Raw genomic sequence first — 21,444 nt, 5'->3', positions numbered from 1 at the left:
TAAATTAGTGGGGAAGGCTCTGCTCAAGGTATGCGTGAGTTCCTCTGGGCATGGGGTACTCGTACTGGGGAGCGGCCCTTGTCCCTGTTTGTAATGTTTCTGGGGCTGGGGTGCAGGGGGAACCTAATCTTTTGTGTGTACCTACTACCAAGGATGTACAAGCTTCATGTACTCAAAATATATCATACGTGCTCAATAACTGTGAGCCATTCTTATTACTGTTATTTTGACTAAGGGCTGGGAGCTCTGTTGGCTGTTTTGAGATCCTCCTGATACCCCTGTATGGCAGAGCCTATGAGTCCACTTTATAGATGAGGAAACAGAGGCTTGGCATTGCTGAATGATTCGGTGAATGCCACTCCATCCCTTCCTGGGACTGCTGCTGGGGTCTGGTGTTATCCCGAACTCCTAACCTTTGGCAAGGGGACAGGGTGATGGTGTGTGAACCAAGCCTTCTAGCCAATGGTCTGGGCACACTCAGGAGCCAAATCCTAGAGCTGCTGTCCCCACATTCCCAGCCTGGGCCAGATGGATCCCGTCAACTAGCGTTACAGCAAGAGAGAGTGAAGTTGGACATCACGAAGAACTTTTGATTGCAAGAGTGTGCACGACCTTGGTCCTAGGGAAGAAAGAGGTGGCCGTTTATTTGTGACTGAGGCTCTTTGACTTTTTTAAGAAGAAAGTATTGGTGATCTGGGATGGATGTGTCTGTGCCTGTGTGTCAAGATGGGTAAGTGTGCTGTCTTGTCTGGATATGGGAGGAGGGACAAGATGAGCTTTGGAAGGGTAAGCAAGTGAGCAGTTAGCAGAACGGCCTGTGTACTGCAAAAGAGGAGAGAAAACCTAAATTTTAAGGCTCCTGTCACCTGTCTCAGGTTGGGTTGGCCCCAGGGTCATTGAGCCAATCCCCTGCCCAGCCACGGGACTCTCCAGCAGTCTACCCTAGGGGAGGAGGACCTGGGCCTGCTGCTGTGATAATGTGGCTGTTTGTCAAGCTGCGTTGCTGTCTCTGGCTCACGGCCCAGGACTCACAGGCAGGAATGGCTGTTTTCCTCCTGCCGAGTTGGTGTGTAGTGGAGTTTGTGGACAGTGTGCTGTGTCGCACTTTGTTTTGGAAAAATCCAGGCTAGTGGGCAGGAAGGAGAGGGGAAGAGGTGTGGCTGAAGGGGGTGCTATGTGGGGGTTGGCCACAGCCCCCAGAGGAGATGTAGGAATGGGGCCGGGCCCCTGACGTAGGTCAGTCACCAATCTCTGGCTGCCTGACAAGGCCCCTGGTGTTCGCTTACAGACCCTCCTCCCAACTGTGCCCCTCTGGGGACCTGGGCTCAGGAAATGGCTTTTCTTTTGGTCCTGAGCTGTTGTGTTTGGTCTGTGGACCTCAAAGGAAGGCAGGGCTCTTCCCACAGAGGCATTGCTTCAAACCAACCCCACCCAAGGCTGGGGGTTCCTGCTCCTTGCCTCATGACGGGGAAGAAGGCGGCAGATAACAGAACCTGGGGTCATAGACCTTGAGCAACCCAGTAGTGTCTGAGTGGTGATCAGCTCTTGCCTGCAGTGAGGACCAAGGCAAAAAGAGTTGGCTGAATCTGCAGCAGGAAGGATGGGGGTTAGATACCAGGAGGAACTTCCTGACAGTGAGCAAAGTAAGACACTATGTCCAGGAGGCTGTGGAGTCTCCTTTCATGGTGCCCTTTCAGCAAAGGAAGGACAGTGTTTTGGAGGTGAGGATAGGGGAGAGTTCTGTTTGGTGTTTAGAGAGTTGGATGAAAAGTTCTATAATCGATCTATGTCTTGAGAGGAGGTAGGAAGAAGTTCAAAGCCATGTGGGTAAAGTGCTTTGTGATCCCCAGAGAGGAAAAGATAGGATTACAGGCAGGCAGAGAACTTATTTTTCTTTTTAAAACAGTTTGTAAAGTCCTGTAGTCGTTTGCCCTAGGGGCTCTATGCAGATTAGGCAGAAGATTATGTGAGCGCTGTACGGGGCCCATTTTACAGATGGGTAAATGAGACGGAACCTCTCCTCCTCCCGCTGATGAGTATCATGGTCCATAAAATACAAGCTCTCTGAGGTCAGGGACTTCACTTCCTTTGTCCCCTGGTGTCTGGAGCATGGCCGGGCACACAGCTGGTGGCACTCGGTGGATGTTTGCTGAATGAGAGAGTGAGCATGAAGATTGGAGGCTCAGAGATGACCGGATGCCTTGACTTACTCCCACCGTGCTTGTAAAGAGCTACACGATGAGGCATGCTTCCAAAGGCGCCATCGCTAGCCTCGTGTGAGGTCACCTGTGTTTCTGGAGCACTAGGGTGTGTTTGCTGACATGCCGCACCCCCCGCCCCAGCCCATTTGTTGTTCTCTGAGTTCTGTCTGTGTGCACCGACACTCAGACGTGTCACCGTGCATGTCTGCTCTCTCTCTGCCAGCAAGGGTCACGTGCCCCCAAACTTTGCAGAAAACAGGAAGCCCCGTCAGTGAGAGGGCAGCCCAGTGATTCATCAGGGGATGACAGTCCCAGCTGTTCGTCCCCCATCCTCCGCAGTGGGGTCACTGTCCAGGGTGGCTTCCTCCCCCTGCCCTCCTCTCCCCTCCGCCCGGTGGAGCAGAGCAGGCTTGGACTTTGCCTTATCACCTCTGGAGGCGGCCTGGCCAGACTCTGTTTGGGCCAAGTTTTTATTTATCTTCGCTGGCTTTTTTTGGGGTGGGGAGGCTGAGGAATGTGGAGTGTTGTAACGTTTGGAAGAGGGCGGTGGGGAAACGGGAGCCAGGTCTGCTGCCCTGCTCGTCCTGCTTACCCCTGCACCTTTGCAGGCTCCCAGCTCCCCTTGGTTCCCCAGTTCCCCCTGCCAAGCCCATCTCAATATGGCCCATTGTCTTTCTCCAGCTCCCTGGGTCTGGTCCCATGCTCCCGGCCACACCTCACATCTTGGCTACCGTTGTGGCTTCCAGTTGTTCAAAGCAGCTGTGGTGGCTTCCTCCAAAAGTGGCTACGGATCAGCAACAGATGAAACCCAAGGGGCTATTTATAGCAGGGTGGCCCTGGGGCCTGGAGCAGGGCCTAGGGCCTGGGGAGATTCAGGGACTCCTCATTAGGGACCAGTGGAATGGAGATGGATGAAGTGTTGGGTTTCTGTGTTCCACTGAGCGGGTAGTTTTGGAACAGCCTGGTTTGGGTCTTGAAAACCAAACACAATCACTCCTTGACTCCCAGCTCCACCCTTCTCTAATCCCCCCACCCCCAAGCTTGACTCATGCAAACTGGAGTCCTCAGAGCCAGAAGAGCTGTGAGACTTAGAAACTTCCCCCCGATAGCCGCACTTGGCTGTTCCTTCCTTCACTGCTGCGGGGCTGCTCATTGGTCCGAGGCAGCTGGGACAGAGCGGACTCTGGGCAGAGCCTTCTTCCCGAAGGCTGGATGGAGGGTCCCCCTCTTAGCAGAGCTGCTCTAACTTGGGGCTCAGCTGAGAGCTGGGCCTCAGAGCCCACCTATCCTGCCTCGTAGGCACTGAGAGCCAGGAGAGGGGTGAAGGGTCTCCTCTTCTTGGAGACCCCATAGTCAAGCCCCGGGTTGGAGTGTGAATCCTGCCTGGCCATCAACTTCCTAGGGACTTGAGGGTAAGTTATTCTGTGCTTCAGTTTCTTCCTTTCTTGGCAGATTGTGGTCCTGTCTCCTCGAAGAAGAGGCTGCAAGTTGGTGGGAGGAAAAGGCCATTTTCCGAGAGGCACATGGGTGTTTGGACGGTGTCAATGGGCTCAGGAGGTCTGAGAATCTAGAAGCGGGGCATCCCGATTCTGCATCCTATGAGGTGGCTGGAAGGATGGGTAGAGGCGATGCAGGGTGTTGATTTTCTATAGAGGTGAATGTTTGGTTGTAACTACCCTTTTCATTTTTCTTGATACAAAAGTAACGACAGAAACAACAGCTGTCATCTGGCGAATGCCACGCATGATGTGAAGTGCCTTATATGCATAACTCCTTTGGATTCTCACCACCAGCCTGAAGGTTGTCCCATTTTACATGTGACATTACAAGAGGCTCAGAGGGGTTACATTACAACTGGCAGGGCTGCCCAGCAGGATCCTGGAATCCAAACTCCATGGTCTGTGGGCCTCTGACCCTGTGCTTTCACACCCGCCATACCATCCTGCTGCCCTGGGATGGATTGGGCCCATTTGCTTAAGTTCGTACCACTCGACAGCTGTGAAAAGGGGAGTGGGTGAGATGGCTACTGTCTGCCACAGACAGTGGGGAGTGGGCCCTCAGGAGCATGGCTCACTGCCTTAGGCCTCGTCTTGGTTCCTGCATGCTCCACCTGACTGTTCTGGTCTCTAAACTCAAGTGAATGACTTGACGTCACTACTTTCAAGCAGAGAAGTGTGGGGTGATGGTAGCAGGACAGAGGGGCACCATTACTTTTATCACTCCTGTTTCTTTCGTGGTGGCAGTCGTATTCTCCTCTTGGGGTTTCTCTTGTGTGGGTGAGTGAATCAAAGTGAAATGTGTTTCCACTGAGTCCGTAACTGTTGAGTGTGCCCTCAGTGTGGATGGCACCAGCCCGGTGGGGTGCAGTCCTCAGCATTCGGGATTTCTTCCTTTCGTCCCTCTGGGGCTTGCACACAGGCAGGCACACTCACGTGGAATCAGTGCTGATGGCTTTGGCTTCAGCGGGCTGTGTTTTTGCAGGGGTTAGGGTGGCAGGGTCGGAATGTTGGCAGGGAAAGGAGAAGAGGATCGTGTTTGCTCCTGTGGACAGCTCTCTGGTGTGCTCCTCCCGTCATCCTGCCCACCCCTGCATAATGCCGCTTCTCTTCTCTCCTTCTCAGGGCTCCGCCAGGGTCACCCCGAGTGTCCAGCCCCACCTCCAGCCCATCAGGTATGCCTGGCCCATGGGGGCAGGGGGCGGGAGTGCAAGCAGGGGGGTCACTGTGGGTGTTCCTGTTAAGTCTTGACTCTGGGTGCCCCAGACTGCAGCCATAAAGCCACGGGTGGGGAGTGTGGGCAAATGTGAAAGGCACAGGAGAGGATGGGTGCAGATGCCCTTGGCAACAGTTGTGTTTTGAGCTCTTAGCCGGCCCTTGAGCTGAGTCTTTATTTACCTGCATGAGCTCATCTAGTCCTTGCAACAACCCCGCAAGGTAAGTATTTTATTCCCTTTGGTAGAGCTGCGTTTCAGAGAGATGAGGTGACTTGTAAAGGTCACACAGCTACCAAGAAGCAGCACTTGGATTTGCATTTAGGGCTGGTGGGCATCGAGGCCTGTGCTGAATCCTTTCCTCTCTGCAAACAGGGGGTTCTGACTGGGCAGAGTAGTTTATAAAAGGAAAGTTCCCTATCTGGCTAGGCTGCAGGGGCCGGGGGAAGGGGATGCACGAGGGACTTTGTGTCTTGGTGATCCAGAGAGTTTGTTTTGCTCCCCTCCGCCTCTGCCTCACCTTCACCCACCGAGGCTCCTGAGATGATCGGGGATGCCAGCCTTGGGGTAGAGTGGAAGCCCCTGGCAGTTTCTGGCCCCTCTGCTGGCTGTCCACAGACTGGAGGTGGCTTCTTAGAGGGTCCCCTCCTTCCCTCAGACCTGGACAGATGGATTCAGAGTGTGATGCTGAGGCTGTCCGGCTGGTGGCACTGTTCTGTCTTTGCGTCCTTCCCGGGATCCAGCCTGTAGACAGGGGCAGGTCAGCGTCCCTGTGGGCCACGTCTGACTCATGGCCCTCAGCAGTACCTCTTGCTCCCCGTCCTGTGTTGAGGGAGAGGCTGAAATCACAGGAGCTTGGGCTTGCGAGTTTTTCTGACATTCTAGTTTCTTCCTTGGAGCCAGGACAGAGAGGGGTTTTGGAGGGTGGGGAGGAGGGGATGCTGCAAGTTAGCTGAGGCTCCCCACCCTCACACCCACTTGCTTGCAGGTATGTGTGCATGTGGCTTCTTGTCCCAGACTGGTCACCACCTACAAGAACTGTCCTTGGGTAGGCAGTTGGCTTGAGATAGAAACTTCACCACCCCCACAGCTGCAATGAGAAGCTTTCCATAGGGACAAGAAGTGGCCGGGACTCAGAGTCAAACTCAAACCGGGCTCCTTACCCCCGGGTGCTGGTCCCCAATCCCACTTGGGGCCCTGTCATCCCACCAGAGAGGACCTGCCATGCCTCATCGTTGGCTGCCCCACCTCCACGCCCCACCTGGGCTGGGATTGAACCCTGGTGGAGGTCTGGATTCTTCACGGCTTCTCAGCATCCGGGGCCTTGTTCTGTGTAGTGCCAGAAAGCCCTCGTAACTTTTAAATATCCCGGCGGCATTCCTTTCGCTGGCCTCTACTCTCCACTTTATCCCGCTGTGGTGAAAGGTTAGCAGAACGAAATGTGAGTGCTGCCTGCATTTGATAGAAGGGGAAGCAAGACACTAGGAGGTTGATGATGGGGCAAAAAGCTGGAGGGATGGGGGAGGTGCTTCTAGAAGCAAGAGGTGGGCTTCCCCAGCAGGCATCCTGGACCCTTCCTCTGGAAGAAAAGTTGGGAGAGATGTAAAGATGTGAGCCCCTCCCTTCCTCACCCGGTGCCCAGTGGAGAGGATGGCCAGCCCAGGGACTTCCCCACCTCTCCGGGAAATGCATGGTGCTGGCAGCTACCCACCACTGCAGCAGCAAGGGCTCCATGCCCTCTTGTTTCCTGGGCCCTTAGAAATCAGGGAGGCTGCTGCCAAGAAGCAGCTCTGGCAGGCGGTGGGAACTGCCAGAGGTGGGGAGAAGGCCAAGGAACAAAGGGCAGGAGTCAGCCTGCCTCCGGGAGGGCTGGAATGTGTGCTGTGGTCTGGCTTACCTGGAACCCAGGTGAACATGTCACCTGAGCTGCCCTCTCCCCTGAGAGGTCTCCCGCCCACTCCACAGCTCGAGAGAGCGAGGGGCGGGCAGTGGAAGGCTCCGTTCCAGGGCTGGAGAGCGTTCAGCGCAGGCTCTCCTTCCTCTTCCAGAGCAGTCTGGGGCCTTTCGGGAGATTTCTGCTTGGCCAGGCAGTCACAGTGTCGGGAGCCAGAGCTCCGGGTTCCTGGGCCAGTCTGGCCCTGGCTCTGAGCTCTGGAGTCACAGGTTGAAGGCAGTGGACTGATGGGAACCAAGAATTGGTGTTATCAGTTTGGTTCTGAAATGGCCTGAGGTCCTTGCCAGCCCTACCCAGCTTGTTCTCACCGGCAATCCCAAGCTGGCCACACTGGCCTTGCCAGAGGAAGCCTCTGGCCTTGGCCTTGGGTTGAAGAGCAGCCAAGCACCCTGGACTGCAATTGGGGGTCACACAGGATGTGTATGGCGTGCAGCTATCTGGGGCCTTCCCTGTGGGCTGGATTCTGATCTGGACCCTCTGCTGCCTGCTGTCTCCCTAGAAACATGAGTGTGAGCCGGACCATGGAGGACAGCTGTGAGCTGGACCTGGTGTACGTCACAGAGAGGATCATCGCTGTCTCCTTCCCCAGCACAGCCAATGAGGAGAACTTCCGGAGCAACCTCCGTGAGGTGGCCCAGATGCTCAAATCCAAACATGGAGGCAACTACCTGGTGAGGATGGGGCCTCGTGCCCATCGTCCTGTGCCCTCTATGCTTCCATCTGCTAGCCACCTCTTCATGGCTGGTATCCCTGCCACCAGCTCCTGTGCCAGCCCACCCTCTTCTCTTTGTTTATCTGCCCTTCTCCTCAGGCAGCTCTCTTGCCTGAGTCTTCCATCACTCTCCAGCCCAGCTCTGCTCTAAGCAGTGTGCTGCAGCTGGAATGTGGCATCTGGAACTCTGTGTGTGCATGTGTGTGCTGGCCAGGAGAAGAGAGTAACAATAAGAGTTCAGGTTATCGAGCGCTTGCTACTAGCCAGGCCCTGTTCCAACTGCTTTCCACGCACTTAACCTTTGCAGCAGCCCTAGCAAGCAGGCACTTGCTGGAGCACAGAGAGGTGGGGTTATTTGCCTAAGGTTGCAGGGTCAGGAAGTGGCAGAGCTGGCACAGGGTCGGTGCCTCTGAGAAGTCTGAGGGCAGAGTCTTGGCAACATGTGTCTTAAGGGACCCTGGGTTGCTGGCACCTGGCTTGGCCTGGCCCAGAGGAGTCACCTTAGCACATGGGAGAGAGGTACTGGCAGTGGTCTCCACTAACGCAGAAAGGCCGATCCGTCCTTGGCCCCAGAGGAGGGCTCGGGTCCATTTTAGAGGGAGGTGCCTGTGGACTGGACCCACAGATCTGATCTGTACAACCTCAGGTGGCTGCCCCCAGGGTGTTTGAGGTGGGATGTAGGAGGCCACATTAGTTTCCCAGGGCTGCTGTAACAAATGAGGCGGCCCTTTCTATCCACGAGTTTCACCTCTGTGGATTCAATCCACCATGAGTTGAAAATACTCAGAAAAAACCCAACAGTAAATAACAATAAAAAACAATACAAATAAAAACAATACAGCAGAACAACTATTTGCAGAGCGTTTATATTGTATTAGGTATTACAAGTAACCTAGAGATGATTTAAAGGCTACGGAAGTATATGCATAAGTTATATGCAAATAGTACATTTTTAATATGCAAGTTGTATGCAAATAGTACATATTTTATGTAAGAGACCTGAGCATCCATGGATTTTGATATCCACTGTCCATGGCGGGGTGGAGGGGTCCTAGATCCAAATCACACATAGACACCAAGTGATGACTCTACCTCAAATTTGGTGGCTCAAAATAACAGAAAGTTATTCTCTGACAGTTCTGAAGGCTGGAAATCTGAAATCAAGGTGTTGAGGGGGCCATACTCCCTCTGAATCCTATGGGCAGAATCCCTTCTTGCCTTTTCCTAGCTTTTGGTGGGATTCCTTGGTTTGTAGCGCATCACCCCAACCTCTGCCTCCATCTCCATGTGGCCTTCTTCAGTGTCTCTGTGTGCGTTCTCTTCCTATAAGGACATCAATTATTGGACTTAGGGTCCACCCTAGATCCAGGTTGATCTCATATTGAGATCCTTAACTACTTACATTGGCAAAGGCACTGTTTCCAAACAAGGTTGCATTCTGAAGTTCTGGGCGGACATGACATTTTGAGGATACTATTCAACCACTGTAGAGACCCATCTGTTAGCTGCATTGGGGCATTGTTAAGAGCCTGGCTTTAAACATCAGAAAGCTCTGGGTTCAAATTCTGGCTCTCCTTTTACTAACTACAAGATCTTGGCTGTTTAGCCTCACTAAGCCCTAGCTTCTGCATCTGTAAAGTGGGTCTAAGATCTACCTCTTACGGTTGGTGAGAGAATTAAGCCAGCTGTTAGATGTAAAGTCCTTAACACAGGCTGGCAGGTGGCAGACATTCATTGAGTGATGGCTATTGTAACATAATAAAGTGTATTCCTTTACAGAGTGCAAGAGTGGATGAAAATCCACCTATTTCTGATTTTAGGGGTCCAGGGTTCTAGGGGACTTGGTGCCCTGCCACCCCTCTCTCTATCCTGCCTATTCCAGACTGGGCTGTCCCCTTTTCTCCCCAGGAGATGACACAGTGGCCTTTGAGTTTCCCAGGCAGTGGGGTGGAGGTGGGAAGTTCTGCATGCCCCCCTCGGAGGTAGAGGCAGGAATTCCAGAGACTGGGGAATTCCGTGGGATTCCAGTGGTCAGGAATGGGACCCCAGTGGTCACGCATTGAAAGGCATGTGCTGGGAGAGATATGTCAAGGGTCTGATTGGGACCACCCAGGATGGTTTGCCCCTCTGATGGAGGATGTCTGGTGACAGAGAAGTTGCAGCCTCATGGGATGAGGTTCTAAGGTCCATGTGTGAAGTGGAAACCAGAGATTGCCAACTACTTATCATCTCACACCACTGGATTCCCGTTCAGTGTGACGAGAAGCAAGTGGGACTGGAGACAAGTTCCATCCCTGTCTCGTCTTCCATTCGGGGTGGCTCAGTGTCCTCATCTCTCTCTCTCTCCTTCTTCATCCTGAGGACCTACAGTTTAGTTCCTCTTGGTGACGGTGTGTCTGCTGGGACTCACCTGCATGTTCATGTATGGATAGAATTCCTATCAGGGGAGAGAGAGTGAGAGCAGGCACAGGAGGTCCAGGGAGCTCATGGCTGTTTTGTGGCCAGGCCCCTGGCTGTAGAAGGACATCGATGCCCTGCTGGGTGCTGTCGTGGGCTCTTCAGAGGAAGTTGGTGATGATGCCACCATCCTTTCTGGGACCAGCAGCCCATGGTTCTCTCTCCCCTCGCTGCGCTCCTCACTCTCACCTCCTCATGCTCTCTTCCTTTTTCTCCTTCTAGCTGTTCAACCTCTCTGAGCGGAGACCTGACATCACGAAGCTCCATGCCAAGGTGAGCCAGTGGCTGTTTTGGGGTGGGGGAGGAGAAGGAGAACAGATGGACTCCCTCTCTGCGGTTCCCACATAATAATCTTGGGGAAAATGCTGTGACAGTTTGAAAAGCCTATTCAAAGTCAGAGTGCCATCTTATATCTGGAAAATGGAAAATGATCTATTTATCCTTTCCATAATGTAAATTACAGAAAGCAAAGCTTGGGGCAGTGACTTTCCACCCAGGTCTGCCTGCTGGGGAGTACACAGAATCTCTTGGGTGAGACTGGAGTTGTGAGATGTTTAGTTTTTGGATTTAAAGTAGTTGGGAGTTGCTGCTTTTGACCTTCCAGCTGCCATTTTTTGTTTTTTGTTTTTTTTGTTTTTTTTTGAGATGGAGTCTCCCTCTGTCGCCCAGGCTGGAGAGCAGTGGCATGATCTCAGCTCACTGCAACCTCCGCCTCCCGGGTTCAAGCGATTCTCCTGTCTCAGCCTCCCGAGTAGCTGGGACTACAGGTGCCCACCACCACGCCTGGCTAATTTTTGTATTTTTAGTAGAGACGGGGTTTCGCCATGTTGGTCAGGCTGGTCTCAAACTCCTGGCCTCAAGTGATCTGCCCACCTTGGCCTCCCAAAGTACTGAGATTATAGGCGTGAGCCAGCGAGGCTGGCCCTGCTGCTGCTTTTTACTCTGTTTGCTCGGGGGGCTGTGTGCAGGCTTTGCCATGGGCATCTGCTCCTAACTCTTGAGAGTTTGGTACATGCTGCTCTGTGACCCTGGGGGGGGGGGTGACGGACTTCTCTGGGCCTCAGTGCGCCCCTCTGAAAGTGGCCTGGCTGGATTAGGTATGCTCTACGGGTCCTTGCAGAGTTCTCTTTTACTTTAAAGTTGGTGAGTCTAGAAAGGTTTTGAGAGGCCCGAAGCCTGCTCTTCAGGTCTGCCCTTTGTGTCCTTGAGGCTGCTCTTGACTGGCCTGGAAAGTGGATGGTTTGTGTGTCCAGGGCTTAGAAAAGAGTCATGAACATCAGACAGCCCTTTGCTTTTTCCTCTCTCAGCCTGAGCCAGACCTCAGAGCTGTCCGTGGGAGAAGAGCTTGAGGGCAGTGCTTGGGGCCCCTCAGCACGCTGGAGGTCAGTTCTATGGTAGGGACCTTGGGGCCATCAGCTCTAAGCCTTTCTTTTTTTTTAAACACACATATGGGGAAATTGAGACTGGAAGAGGACATGAGGCCTAAGGCCCCACAGTGAGTCAGTGCCAGGGCCAAGACCTGGACCCAGGGTCCCCAGTACTGGGTCATGCACGGCCTTTACTCTTCACACCCCTGCCTCCTTGCTGACCAGTGGGCGGGGAGGAACCAAGTCCTGGCAGGAACCAGCAGCTGCGGGCCGCCGCCCAGGTACTAGCACGTGGCGTGGGCGGCTCCCGCTGGCTTGGTTGACTCTGCAGGGCTTCTGCCCTCTTCTCACTCATGGCTTGGGCCGTAGGTACTGGAATTTGGCTGGCCTGACCTCCACACCCCAGCCCTGGAGAAGATCTGCAGCATCTGTAAGGCCATGGACACATGGCTCAATGCAGACCCCCACAATGTCGTTGTTCTACACAACAAGGTCAGAACTGTGGCGTGCGTGTGTGTGTGTGTGTGAGTGCCTGAATATGTCCTTGGATGATCGTGTGTACCTGCCTATATCCTTGGATTTTGTGAGCATATAAGTCTGTGTGCATTTTTCTTTCTAGGGGATAATAGATTCTGTCTTGGGGGGCACCTCTAAGAAGTGCAGGTGACATCAGCTTATGTCCACGGCAGTGGATGATCAGATGTGTTTTTTCTGAGACTTAGTCCCCACCTGTTTCCCTCCCTTGAGGCCTCCTTCCTCCTTATGTTCTCCCTTAAATCCACACCCCTCTCTCCAGCCATAATTCCTTTCCACCAAGGCTTCTAGATAAGCTCTGGGGCAGCAGGGCTGGCCTTAGAAATAAATGCTTTTGTGTTTGGGGATTCTTTCAGGGAAACCGAGGCAGGATAGGAGTTGTCATCGCGGCTTACATGCACTACAGCAACATTTCTGCCAGGTAAGAGGGGCCTGGAGCCGCCCATCCTCCGGAACACTGACAGTGTGACCCCTTCCTCTCATCCACCCACAGCCTCTCTGTTCCCTGGAGTGACGGGATAAGCACAGAGGGAATGCAAAGCGATGAGGACGGGTTCAGGGGCCCCCAGCTCTGAGGCAGGAGCCTGTGGACAGAGGGTGGGAGGGAAGAGATTCCAGTTCTCTTTTGGGGGCTCTGGTGGGGCAGGCTTGGGAACCAGGCCTTGTCCTGAGCACCCCATACGGCCAGCTCTTCGGAGCCCCATTTCCTTGCCAAACCACCTTCTTTTTCCCTGGGCCAGCAGGAAGGGAGTCAGAAAGAAATGTGGGATCAGATCTGGGTCTGGCAAAACAATATAGAATATAGAATATAGAATATAGAAGTTGTCTCATGCATTCCTCTGCCTCTGGACAGCAGGGGGCCTCTTCCTACCTAGGGGTTTGGAACAAGAATAAAGAACATCCAGGGCCGGGCGCGGTGGCTCAAGCCTGTAATCCCAGCACTTTGGGAGGCCGAGACGGGCGGATCACGAGGTCAGGAGATCGAGACCATCCTGGCTAACACGGTGAAACCCCGTCTCTATTAAGAAATACAAAAAACTAGCCGGGCGAGGTGGCGGGCGCCTGTAGTCCCAGCTACTCGGGAGGCTGAGGCCGGAGAATGGCGTGAACCCAGGAGGCGGAGCTTGCAGTGAGCTGAGATCCGGCCACTGCACTCCAGCCTGGGCGACAGAGCGAGACTCCGTCTCAAAAAAAAAAAAAAAAAAAAAAAAGAACATCCAGTCACTGACTCCCTTTCCTATCCCACTCTTCAGGGAGGCAGAGGGATTCACCCATTCATTTTGTTATCCATTCAACAAGGAATATGGCTAGGCGCAGTGGCTCACACCTGTAATGCCAGCACTTGGGGAGGTCAAGGCAGGTGGATTACTTGAGGTCAGAAGTTCGAGACCAGCCTGGCCAACATGGTGAAACTCTGTCTCTACTAAAATACAAAAATTAGCTGGGTATGATGGGGCAGGTGCCTGTAATCCCAGCTACTCAGGAGGCTGAGGCAGGAGAATCCCTTGAATCTGGGAGGCGGAGGTTGCAGTGAGCCGAGATGGCACCGCTGCACTCCAACCTGGGTGACAGAGGGAGACTCTGTCTAAAAAAGAAAAAAATAAATAAATATTGGACAGCCAATGTGCCAGGCTCTGTTCTAGGTGCTGAGAATGCAGCAGAGGGCAAAGCCAGGTCACTGCCTTCATGGGCATTAAACACGCAAACAAATACATTAGTAATAGCAGGTGCTAATTATCATTAAAGAGTAAAGGGACTCGAGAAGGGCAGTGGAGAGGCGGGTACATGGTCAGAAGAGGCTTCTTGATGAGGCGACACTGAAGCAGAGACCTGAGTGACCAGGATGGGAAGGGCTGAGCCGTATCAGGCCTGCGGGATGAGCCCTGCACACTGAAAGAAGAGGAAGGACGGGAATGTGAGGGGCTGGGGTGTTTGAAGCTGAGCAAGTGAGGGAAGAGGAAGAGGAGGGTAAGCTAGGAGGTGGCAGAGACATGGGGCCTCGTGGCCTCACTGAGGACTTTGGAGTTTGCTCTAAGAGTGATGGGAAGTCACTGGAGCTTCGTGATCTTTTCATTTCAAAGTGATTTCTCTGAGCACCCTGTGAGGACAGGTAGAATCTTCTGTGGAGGGCCTGCCAGGAGGCTGTAGCGTTAGGACTTTGAGCAACCCAAGCCAGTCTCATCTTTGCTTAATGATGAGCAAAGATGAGGCTACACCCCTACTGTACTCCTGTACCCCTATTGTGTGTCAAGCTCTTTATGGATGTTCCCTCGCTTCATCTCCATAGTCACCTTTGAGGAAGGGGCAATTATCACCCTCATTTGATGGGTGAGGAGAGTGAAGTTCTCCTCTGAATGAAGTTCAGAGAGATTCATGAACTTGTACCAGGACATGGGGCTCATAAGTGTAGACCTGAGCTGGGCTCCCAGGCTGCTGAGCTTTAAAGCCTGGGCTGAGTGCTACCCCACACAGCTGGAGAGATGCTGAAGCACTCTTTCCCAGAAAGCTTCTCAGCACAGGATGGCAGGGGGAAGAGGCTTGTTTTCCCTCCAGGACAAGGGCTGGCCAGAGGGCTCTGCAGGTCTGAGGGAGCAGGGGTGGGGAAAACAAGGGGCTCTTGGATGCAGGAGTTGCCTCTTTTGACCACCTGTCTCTCCCTGCAGTGCGGACCAGGCTCTGGACCGGTTTGCAATGAAGCGGTTCTATGAGGATAAGATTGTGCCCATTGGCCAGCCATCCCAAAGAAGGTGGGTCTCTGGGGCTCTCAGCCCCATGCATGTATGTGTGCACTCACTGTATGTGGGGACAAGACTTGTGTACTCACAGGGATGGGATAGCTGTGCCTAGGTGAGGGTGTACCAGGCACATGTTTTCAGATGCCAGCCTGCAGTGGTATGAGCTCAGGCACACAGAAGAGCCCGGGAGCCAGCCTGTGGTGTGTGCCCGCAGGTTGGCACAGCACTTGACTCTGAGGCCTGTGCTAGAGAGCAGTGCAACCTTCGTGGGCAAGCAGGAGTCTGGGGATAAAAAGGCGCTGGCATAGGAAGGCGTGTGCTGTTCTTGGCCCTGGAGGCAGGATTGCTTCAGTGCTTGGATGAGTCTACAGGAGACTGCGTCACTGCCCCCTGCTGTGGGAGGTCAGAGACTCATGATAAGGGTCACCTTCTGTTGGGAGAGTTTAGACAGTTTTACTGAGAGCTTTCAACCGTATGGTCTCATTGGAGTCTCACAATAGCCCAGGCAGGAAACAGGGCAGGGATGGATTTATTAATTCAGCAAACTTTAAATCATCTACTATGGCTCCAAGCACTGAGATATCCAGGCAAATAGGAAAAAGTCCTTTCCCTTGGTGAACTGATACCCAATGAGAGAGATGGACATGAAACGAACAACCGTACAAACAAGACAATGTCAGACAGCAACGAGGCTAGGAAGGAAAGAGGGCACTGCAGACACGAGAACTGATAGGAGGGGAACAGGGCTCTTTTAAGGGGGATGGTCAGGGAATACCTCTTGGAGCAGGTGAATTTGAGCCTAAACTGGAATCGTGGTAAGCTGTCATGTGACGACCTAGGCATCCCATTTTGCAGATTAGAAGCTGAGCCAAGGGAGGGGACATGGCCAGGGTCTATAGCGAGTAGTGGCAGAACTGGAAAGTACATGAAAGCCTAGTAATGCCTGGGCCAGGGCAGTGCCCCCCGGTTGTGTGACCCACTGTCCTGAGGGATCCTGTTCCGTGGGTGACGTGTTGCTCAATGACATGTCATCCACAGGAAGGCATAGGCAGCATCCGGGGCAGGTGGTCGTGTCTGGGGGAGGCTGCAGCCAGGGTGGTGGGAAACCCAAGCCCAAGCTGGAGACCTGGATGGTGGGACACAGGCCCAGTTCCGTTTGCTGCTGGGAGTTGTGGGCCTGCCACCTGCTGTGATGTCAGCACCGTTCTGCACACTGGTGACATGGTGCGGAATCTGCCAGGCAAGGGCTTAGGGAGCTCAGCTTCTAGTGGATGATACACATATAAGGAAACAATTCAGATAGTCATGAGAGCTGCAAAGAAAAAGCAAACTATGATGGCTAGAGAGTGATGGGGCTGGCAAGAGGGCTGATTCACATGGAAGGGCCTTCCGAGAAGGTGACGTGTAACATGAGATGTGGGTGGGGAGAAGGAAGCCTCCAAGTGAATGTGCCCAGGGTAAAGGATCCAGACAGAGGAATAGCACTGACTAGAAGGGCCTGCAGGCCAAAGCATCCCATTTGCCTTTTTAGTCCCTGCGCACATTGACTGGGCCAACAAGGGCCTAGAGCTGTGAGTCCTGGAGCTCTTTAGCCTCACCATGCTGAGAGTCTCAATACATGCCCCATCACCCTGCCTTGCTTGGCTGGCTAGAACTTTGCTGTCCCAGCTGGGGGCTATTCCCACCAATGTAATTGGAAGCCCAAGAAGTGAGTGAGTCCTCAGGCAACCCAGCACCTTATAGTGGGCACAAAACAGTTGATAGCCAGCCTCAGAGTCAGCAACCAGAAATGGGATGTCTTTATGTGCAGAAAATTCTGGCTAGGCCCCCAGACACAGCAGCTGTGGATCAATGAGAGTCTTCTCAGGGAAGAAGAACGATTGGTCAAATACTGCCTTCTCAGTCTCTGGCTTGCCATGTGTGTCTGCTGACCGTAATCACAGTTTGACCTTTGACCTTGAAGGATAAGGATACTAAGAGAGAAGCATGCTGTTCCGATGGCACAGTGTGACTTGGAGAGAATGAGCAGAGAATCACATCTCTGAGTCTGAGCAGTGAAGGTCTGAAGACCAGGGATCAGTGTCACCTCTCAGGAATAGGATTATTTAGGGATTCCCTGGTGTATTAGTCCATTTTCACGCTGTTGATAAAGACATATCCAAAACTGGGCAAATTACAAAAGAAAGAGGTTTAATGAACTCACAGTTCTACGTGGCTGGGGAGGTCTCACAATCATGGCGGAAGGTGAAAGGCAAATCTCACATGGTGGCAGACAAGAGAAGAGAGCGAGCCAAGGGAAAGGGGTTTCCCCTTATAAAACCATCAGATCTTGTGAGAATTATTCACTACCCTGAGAACAGTATGGGGGAAACCACTCCCATGATTCAATTATCTCTCACTGGGTCCCTCCCACAACACGAGGGAACTATGGGAACTACAACAAGATGATATTTGGGTGAGGATGCTGCCAAACCGTATCACCTGGTGTTCAAAATGCGCTTGCACAGCGTGCCGTTGGGGCGTGTCTGCCTGGCTCCTATCTGACACTGCCTCTGTTTGTGGGTGGGTCGCCTCTCTGAGCCCAGATGTGGAAGTGCAACTGTGGGTTTACTATGCATTTGTTGCCACCCTCCTGCCTTCTTGTCAATGTCACTTGCAGGGAGTGGAGCAGATGGAGGAGAGGAAGGCAGGGAAAGAGAGAGGGAGGGGCTTTGCCTGTAGCTCTCTCATTCATTGTCACCCGCCCCCGGACTCATTGTCCCCCGAACACAGACACATCCTGTTGGCGTGATCCAGAGATCTGATAGGAACTGCTATTCCAGGTTTCCGGCTTGAGTAATGGGGCAGGGGTCTGAATAGGAGCGGGTACTGCCCATCAGATTATCTTACTTGAGTAGTCCGAGGAGGCCCCACCCAAGCCCAGGGACAGAGGCACACAGGCCTGGAGGTGGGCCAAGGAGCCAAGAGACAGGAGGGGATCTTATCATGGTTATGTGGGCTCTAGTTCCACCCTCCTCAGAGACCTACTATTGGCTCCTGCAGAGCCTTGGCATACATTCTGATTGGTCTAACTGACTCAGCTTGGCATTCCCTGGCCAATAAGAAAAGGGAAAATGCTGACTAATGGACGCAGAAGGACTGATCTCTAGTTTATTGGGCAGATGCGTTGGGGTCCAGACTTCTTTCCTGCTCTCCCCATCCACTCCCAGCTTTGTGTTTTCTTGCTGTGTGTCTCTGGAGTCCAGTGACCCCTCCTGGACCTTATTTATCCTCTCTGTCTAGAAGGAGAAGGTATGGGTTAGTCCTTCCATTCTTCCAACAGATCTTTGTTAAAGAATTGGGGGATGCTGGCCAGGCACGGTGGCTCATGCCTGTAATCCCAGCACTTTGGGAGGCCGAGGCAGGCTGATCACCTGAGGTTGGGAGTTCGAGACCAGCCTGACCAACATGGAGAAACCCCGTATCTACTAAAAATACAAAATTAGCTGGGCATGTTGGCGCATGCCTGTAATCCCAGCTACTTGGGAGGCTGAGGCAGGAGAATTGCTTGAACCCGGGAGGCAGAGGTGGTGGTGAGCCGAGATTGCACCATTGCACTCTAGCCTGGGCAACAAGAGTGAAAGTCCATCTCAAAAACAACAACAACAAAATATTGGGGGATGTTGACCCTAGAGTTAGTAATACTTATTAGAAGCTAGTTACCTCGAATATCAAGTAAACTCAAGGATACAGAGAGAGGGACTTCATGCACTTTAGTGTGATGTAGAGAAAGTGAAGAACTACATCTATTAAAGTCTTGCTCACTATTTGCTAGACTGTCCCTTGTGGCTACTGGATCTGTGGGCAGAACTGGGGCTGTGAGTATGAGCGCAAGCTTGATTTGAGCTTTGTGTAGGGGTGTGAGGGTGTCAGAGCTGTTTGGTGGTTGGGCCTGCCTTGTGCAGCTAAACGTTGCCTGTCAGGTATGTGGGGTGGAAATTTTGGTACAGCAGGAGATTCTTGGGCTGGGAGTGAAGCAGGAAAGAGATATTCATGTTGACCACCAGAGGGCGGTGGCGAACTCCAAGTGGGATGCTTGGCTTGACCCAGCTCTAGGTCTGGTATACCTGCTCACTCTTCCTACCTGGGGCTCCCGGTAGCAGGCAGGAATGTCTGGGAGGGAGGCCTGGTTGGGGAGGGGGACCATGTTGGTTGGGGAGAGGGTAGAGTAGGTAAGCGATCTAGGGCAATGTTCTTAGAAAAGACAGAACAGTGATTACTGCACCAGCACAGACCTCTCTCCCTGAAGCTGCTTCTTCCACCACTGCAGGTATGTGCATTACTTCAGCGGCCTGCTCTCTGGCTCCATCAAAATGAACAACAAGCCCTTGTTTCTGCACCACGTGATCATGCACGGCATTCCCAACTTTGAGTCTAAAGGAGGTACCTGCCTTGAGCCCTCCAGCCTCCCCCTTACCAACTCCTTCCTTTCATCTTCCATCTTCTCCTCTAAGAGGCAACCTTGGGTAGTAACAGACAACATAAGAGCTACAGGGTCATAAGACTTCCACTGGACTCTCAAGTGCATTGCTTCCTGAACTTTTCTAAGCCCCAATCTATTCATTTTCAAAATGGGTTTGATATTTGCAGCGCCTGCTGGCCAATGATGTTGGATGGGCAATGTTTTTATAAATTTAGTTTGCTTTACAAGTGAAAAGTTGGCATTTCTTCCCCTTTCTGCTTCCTCTTTTTCTCTTTCCTCTTTTCCTCCTTCCCCTTCCTACCTCGACTTCCCCGTTCCTTCTTTCCTTTCTCTCTTTCTCCCTTCACTGTCTCCTCTGCCCCTCCCACCTGCCAGTTTCTGTTGTCTTAGCTAACACCCACCCCACTTTTACAGGATGTCGGCCATTTCTCCGCATCTACCAGGCCATGCAACCTGTGTACACGTCTGGCATCTAGTAAGTATTACATGGGCATGAGAGGCCAGGGATGCCCAAGGCCCAGGGCTAAGGACCAGGTCAGAAGGGTGGGGAGAGGAGAGAGTGTTCTCAAGAGGACTGAAAGGACAGAGTCAGAGAGATTTCCCACTAACTCTGTGGCATAGGGGCAGCAGGGAGAAAACGCCCCTCCCTCATCTCCCCTCCAGCAGCCTTCTCGGTTTCTGTCCACCTCTCTCCCTTAGCAACATCCCAGGAGACAGCCAGACTAGCGTCTGCATCACCATCGAGCCAGGACTGCTCTTGAAGGGAGACATCTTGGTGAGTGCTGTTCCTCTGTCTCAAGTCCCATCCTTGTTTATTTTCTCTCTCTTCTTTTCTTACTCCCTTCCTGCCTCTCGGGACAAGACAGCTACTCCTCCTGGGCTGCCGGGCTTGGAACCATAGGCTCTCAGGGCTCTTGGAAGACCTTCCAGTCTCACACAGTCCGTGTCTCTCACCCTGGGCTTAGCTGTTGTTCTGGAGTATCTCCAGGGAAATACCACTCAGTGTGAGCTGTTACCTTCTGGCTTCTTATTGGTGACAAGGACTCTGTGAAATCTAGCTTTAGTCCTTCCTGCTACCATTTAAATCCATCTTACTTTTTGCACTCTGACTTGTATGCAGAAACTTCTTGGGAGGACATTTTTGTCCCCAGAGGCCAAGGCTGATCTCCAATTCTTTGCTGTTCTAGAAGTTTCCCCACAGAACTCTGAGATCCTGTTTGGTGTTGATGAGCTCTCCCTCATTGGGTTTGGGGTGAGCCTTGGGGGCTTAGTCAGTGGAGCTGATAAGGAGGCTCCCTGGGACCTGACCTCCGAGCCTCAGACCCCTGACTGGTTCTGCCCATCTTCCCACCCAGCTGAAGTGCTACCACAAGAAGTTCCGAAGCCCAGCCCGAGACGTCATCTTCCGTGTGCAGTTCCACACCTGTGCCATCCATGACCTGGGGGTTGTCTTTGGGAAGGAGGACCTTGATGATGCTTTCAAAGGTGCGCTCCTTGAGTGGAGCTGGGGGTGGGCACCCCTGTGGCAGGGAGAGGAGCTCAGTTTGAGAGGATATGGTGGGTATGGGGACCATCTTTTCTGGGCCATGTGGTCTGTCTAATCTCAGGATGATGATGGGAGAGAGTTGAGAGAGACTTGGGAGAGAGTTGAGATCGGGATGGTCTGGGAATTCCAGTTGTTAGTAGAAGTGGAGGTAAATTCCTCCCAGTCCTTGGGCTGTTTTATATCTTGCAGCCTTCTATTACTTTCCCTGTCTCTCCTTCATCTTGTCCTCCCAGTTTGTCACATGTGTCCTATTGATAATCATTTCTTTTCAACATTCATTGGGCATCTGCTTTGTGTTAGGATCTGTACCAAGTGCTGGGGATTCAAAGTGAAACCTGACATGGTCTCTGCCTTGGTGGAGTTCAAAAATCTTGTTGAGTTGGCAGGCAGACCAGCAGGGGATAATTACCCTGTAGGGCAGAAGAGCAATAGTGGAGGGGTGTGGCCGCCGCAAGGGGGAACCATTTTCTGAGAGAAGAAGAGGTGGTTCGGAAAGGTTTGGTGTTTGCTTTTGCTTCTTTCTTTTATTCATTGGAAGTTTTATCTATATCACATTCATGCCTGGGACATATAAATGCACATTTATTTACCCATCTCTCTTTCCATCCACCAATTCATCTTTACACACATCCATCCATCTATCCATCCATCCATACATCCGTCCTTCCATCTGTCCGTCCGTCCATCCATCCATCCACCCACCCATCCATCTACCCACCCACCCATTCATCCATCCATTAATCCATCCCTTCATTCATCTATCCAT

General features: G+C 52.6%; 1 protein-coding gene across 2 annotated transcripts in view; it reads left to right on the top strand.

Annotated features, from left to right (window-relative positions):
- TNS1 (tensin 1) overlaps nucleotides 1–21,444 on the top strand; it is a 204,111-nt gene that overhangs the window by 99,083 nt on the left and 83,584 nt on the right. For both annotated transcript variants that reach the window (XM_025404235.1, XM_025404236.1), the window contains 10 exons: nucleotides 4,823–4,872; nucleotides 7,365–7,536; nucleotides 10,257–10,307; nucleotides 11,771–11,893; nucleotides 12,292–12,356; nucleotides 14,599–14,682; nucleotides 18,980–19,092; nucleotides 19,547–19,607; nucleotides 19,832–19,907; nucleotides 20,488–20,617. In XM_025404235.1, the coding sequence (XP_025260020.1) occupies nucleotides 4,823–4,872; nucleotides 7,365–7,536; nucleotides 10,257–10,307; nucleotides 11,771–11,893; nucleotides 12,292–12,356; nucleotides 14,599–14,682; nucleotides 18,980–19,092; nucleotides 19,547–19,607; nucleotides 19,832–19,907; nucleotides 20,488–20,617 (925 nt within the window). The remainder of the gene's footprint in view (nucleotides 1–4,822; nucleotides 4,873–7,364; nucleotides 7,537–10,256; nucleotides 10,308–11,770; nucleotides 11,894–12,291; nucleotides 12,357–14,598; nucleotides 14,683–18,979; nucleotides 19,093–19,546; nucleotides 19,608–19,831; nucleotides 19,908–20,487; nucleotides 20,618–21,444) is intronic.

This window comes from Theropithecus gelada, chromosome 12 (genome assembly GCF_003255815.1).
Source record: "Theropithecus gelada isolate Dixy chromosome 12, Tgel_1.0, whole genome shotgun sequence".
NCBI classification, from domain to species: domain Eukaryota; kingdom Metazoa; phylum Chordata; class Mammalia; order Primates; family Cercopithecidae; genus Theropithecus; species Theropithecus gelada.
The sequence above is the reverse complement of the archived record's forward strand: the minus strand, read 5'-3'. Positions and strand labels throughout refer to the sequence as shown.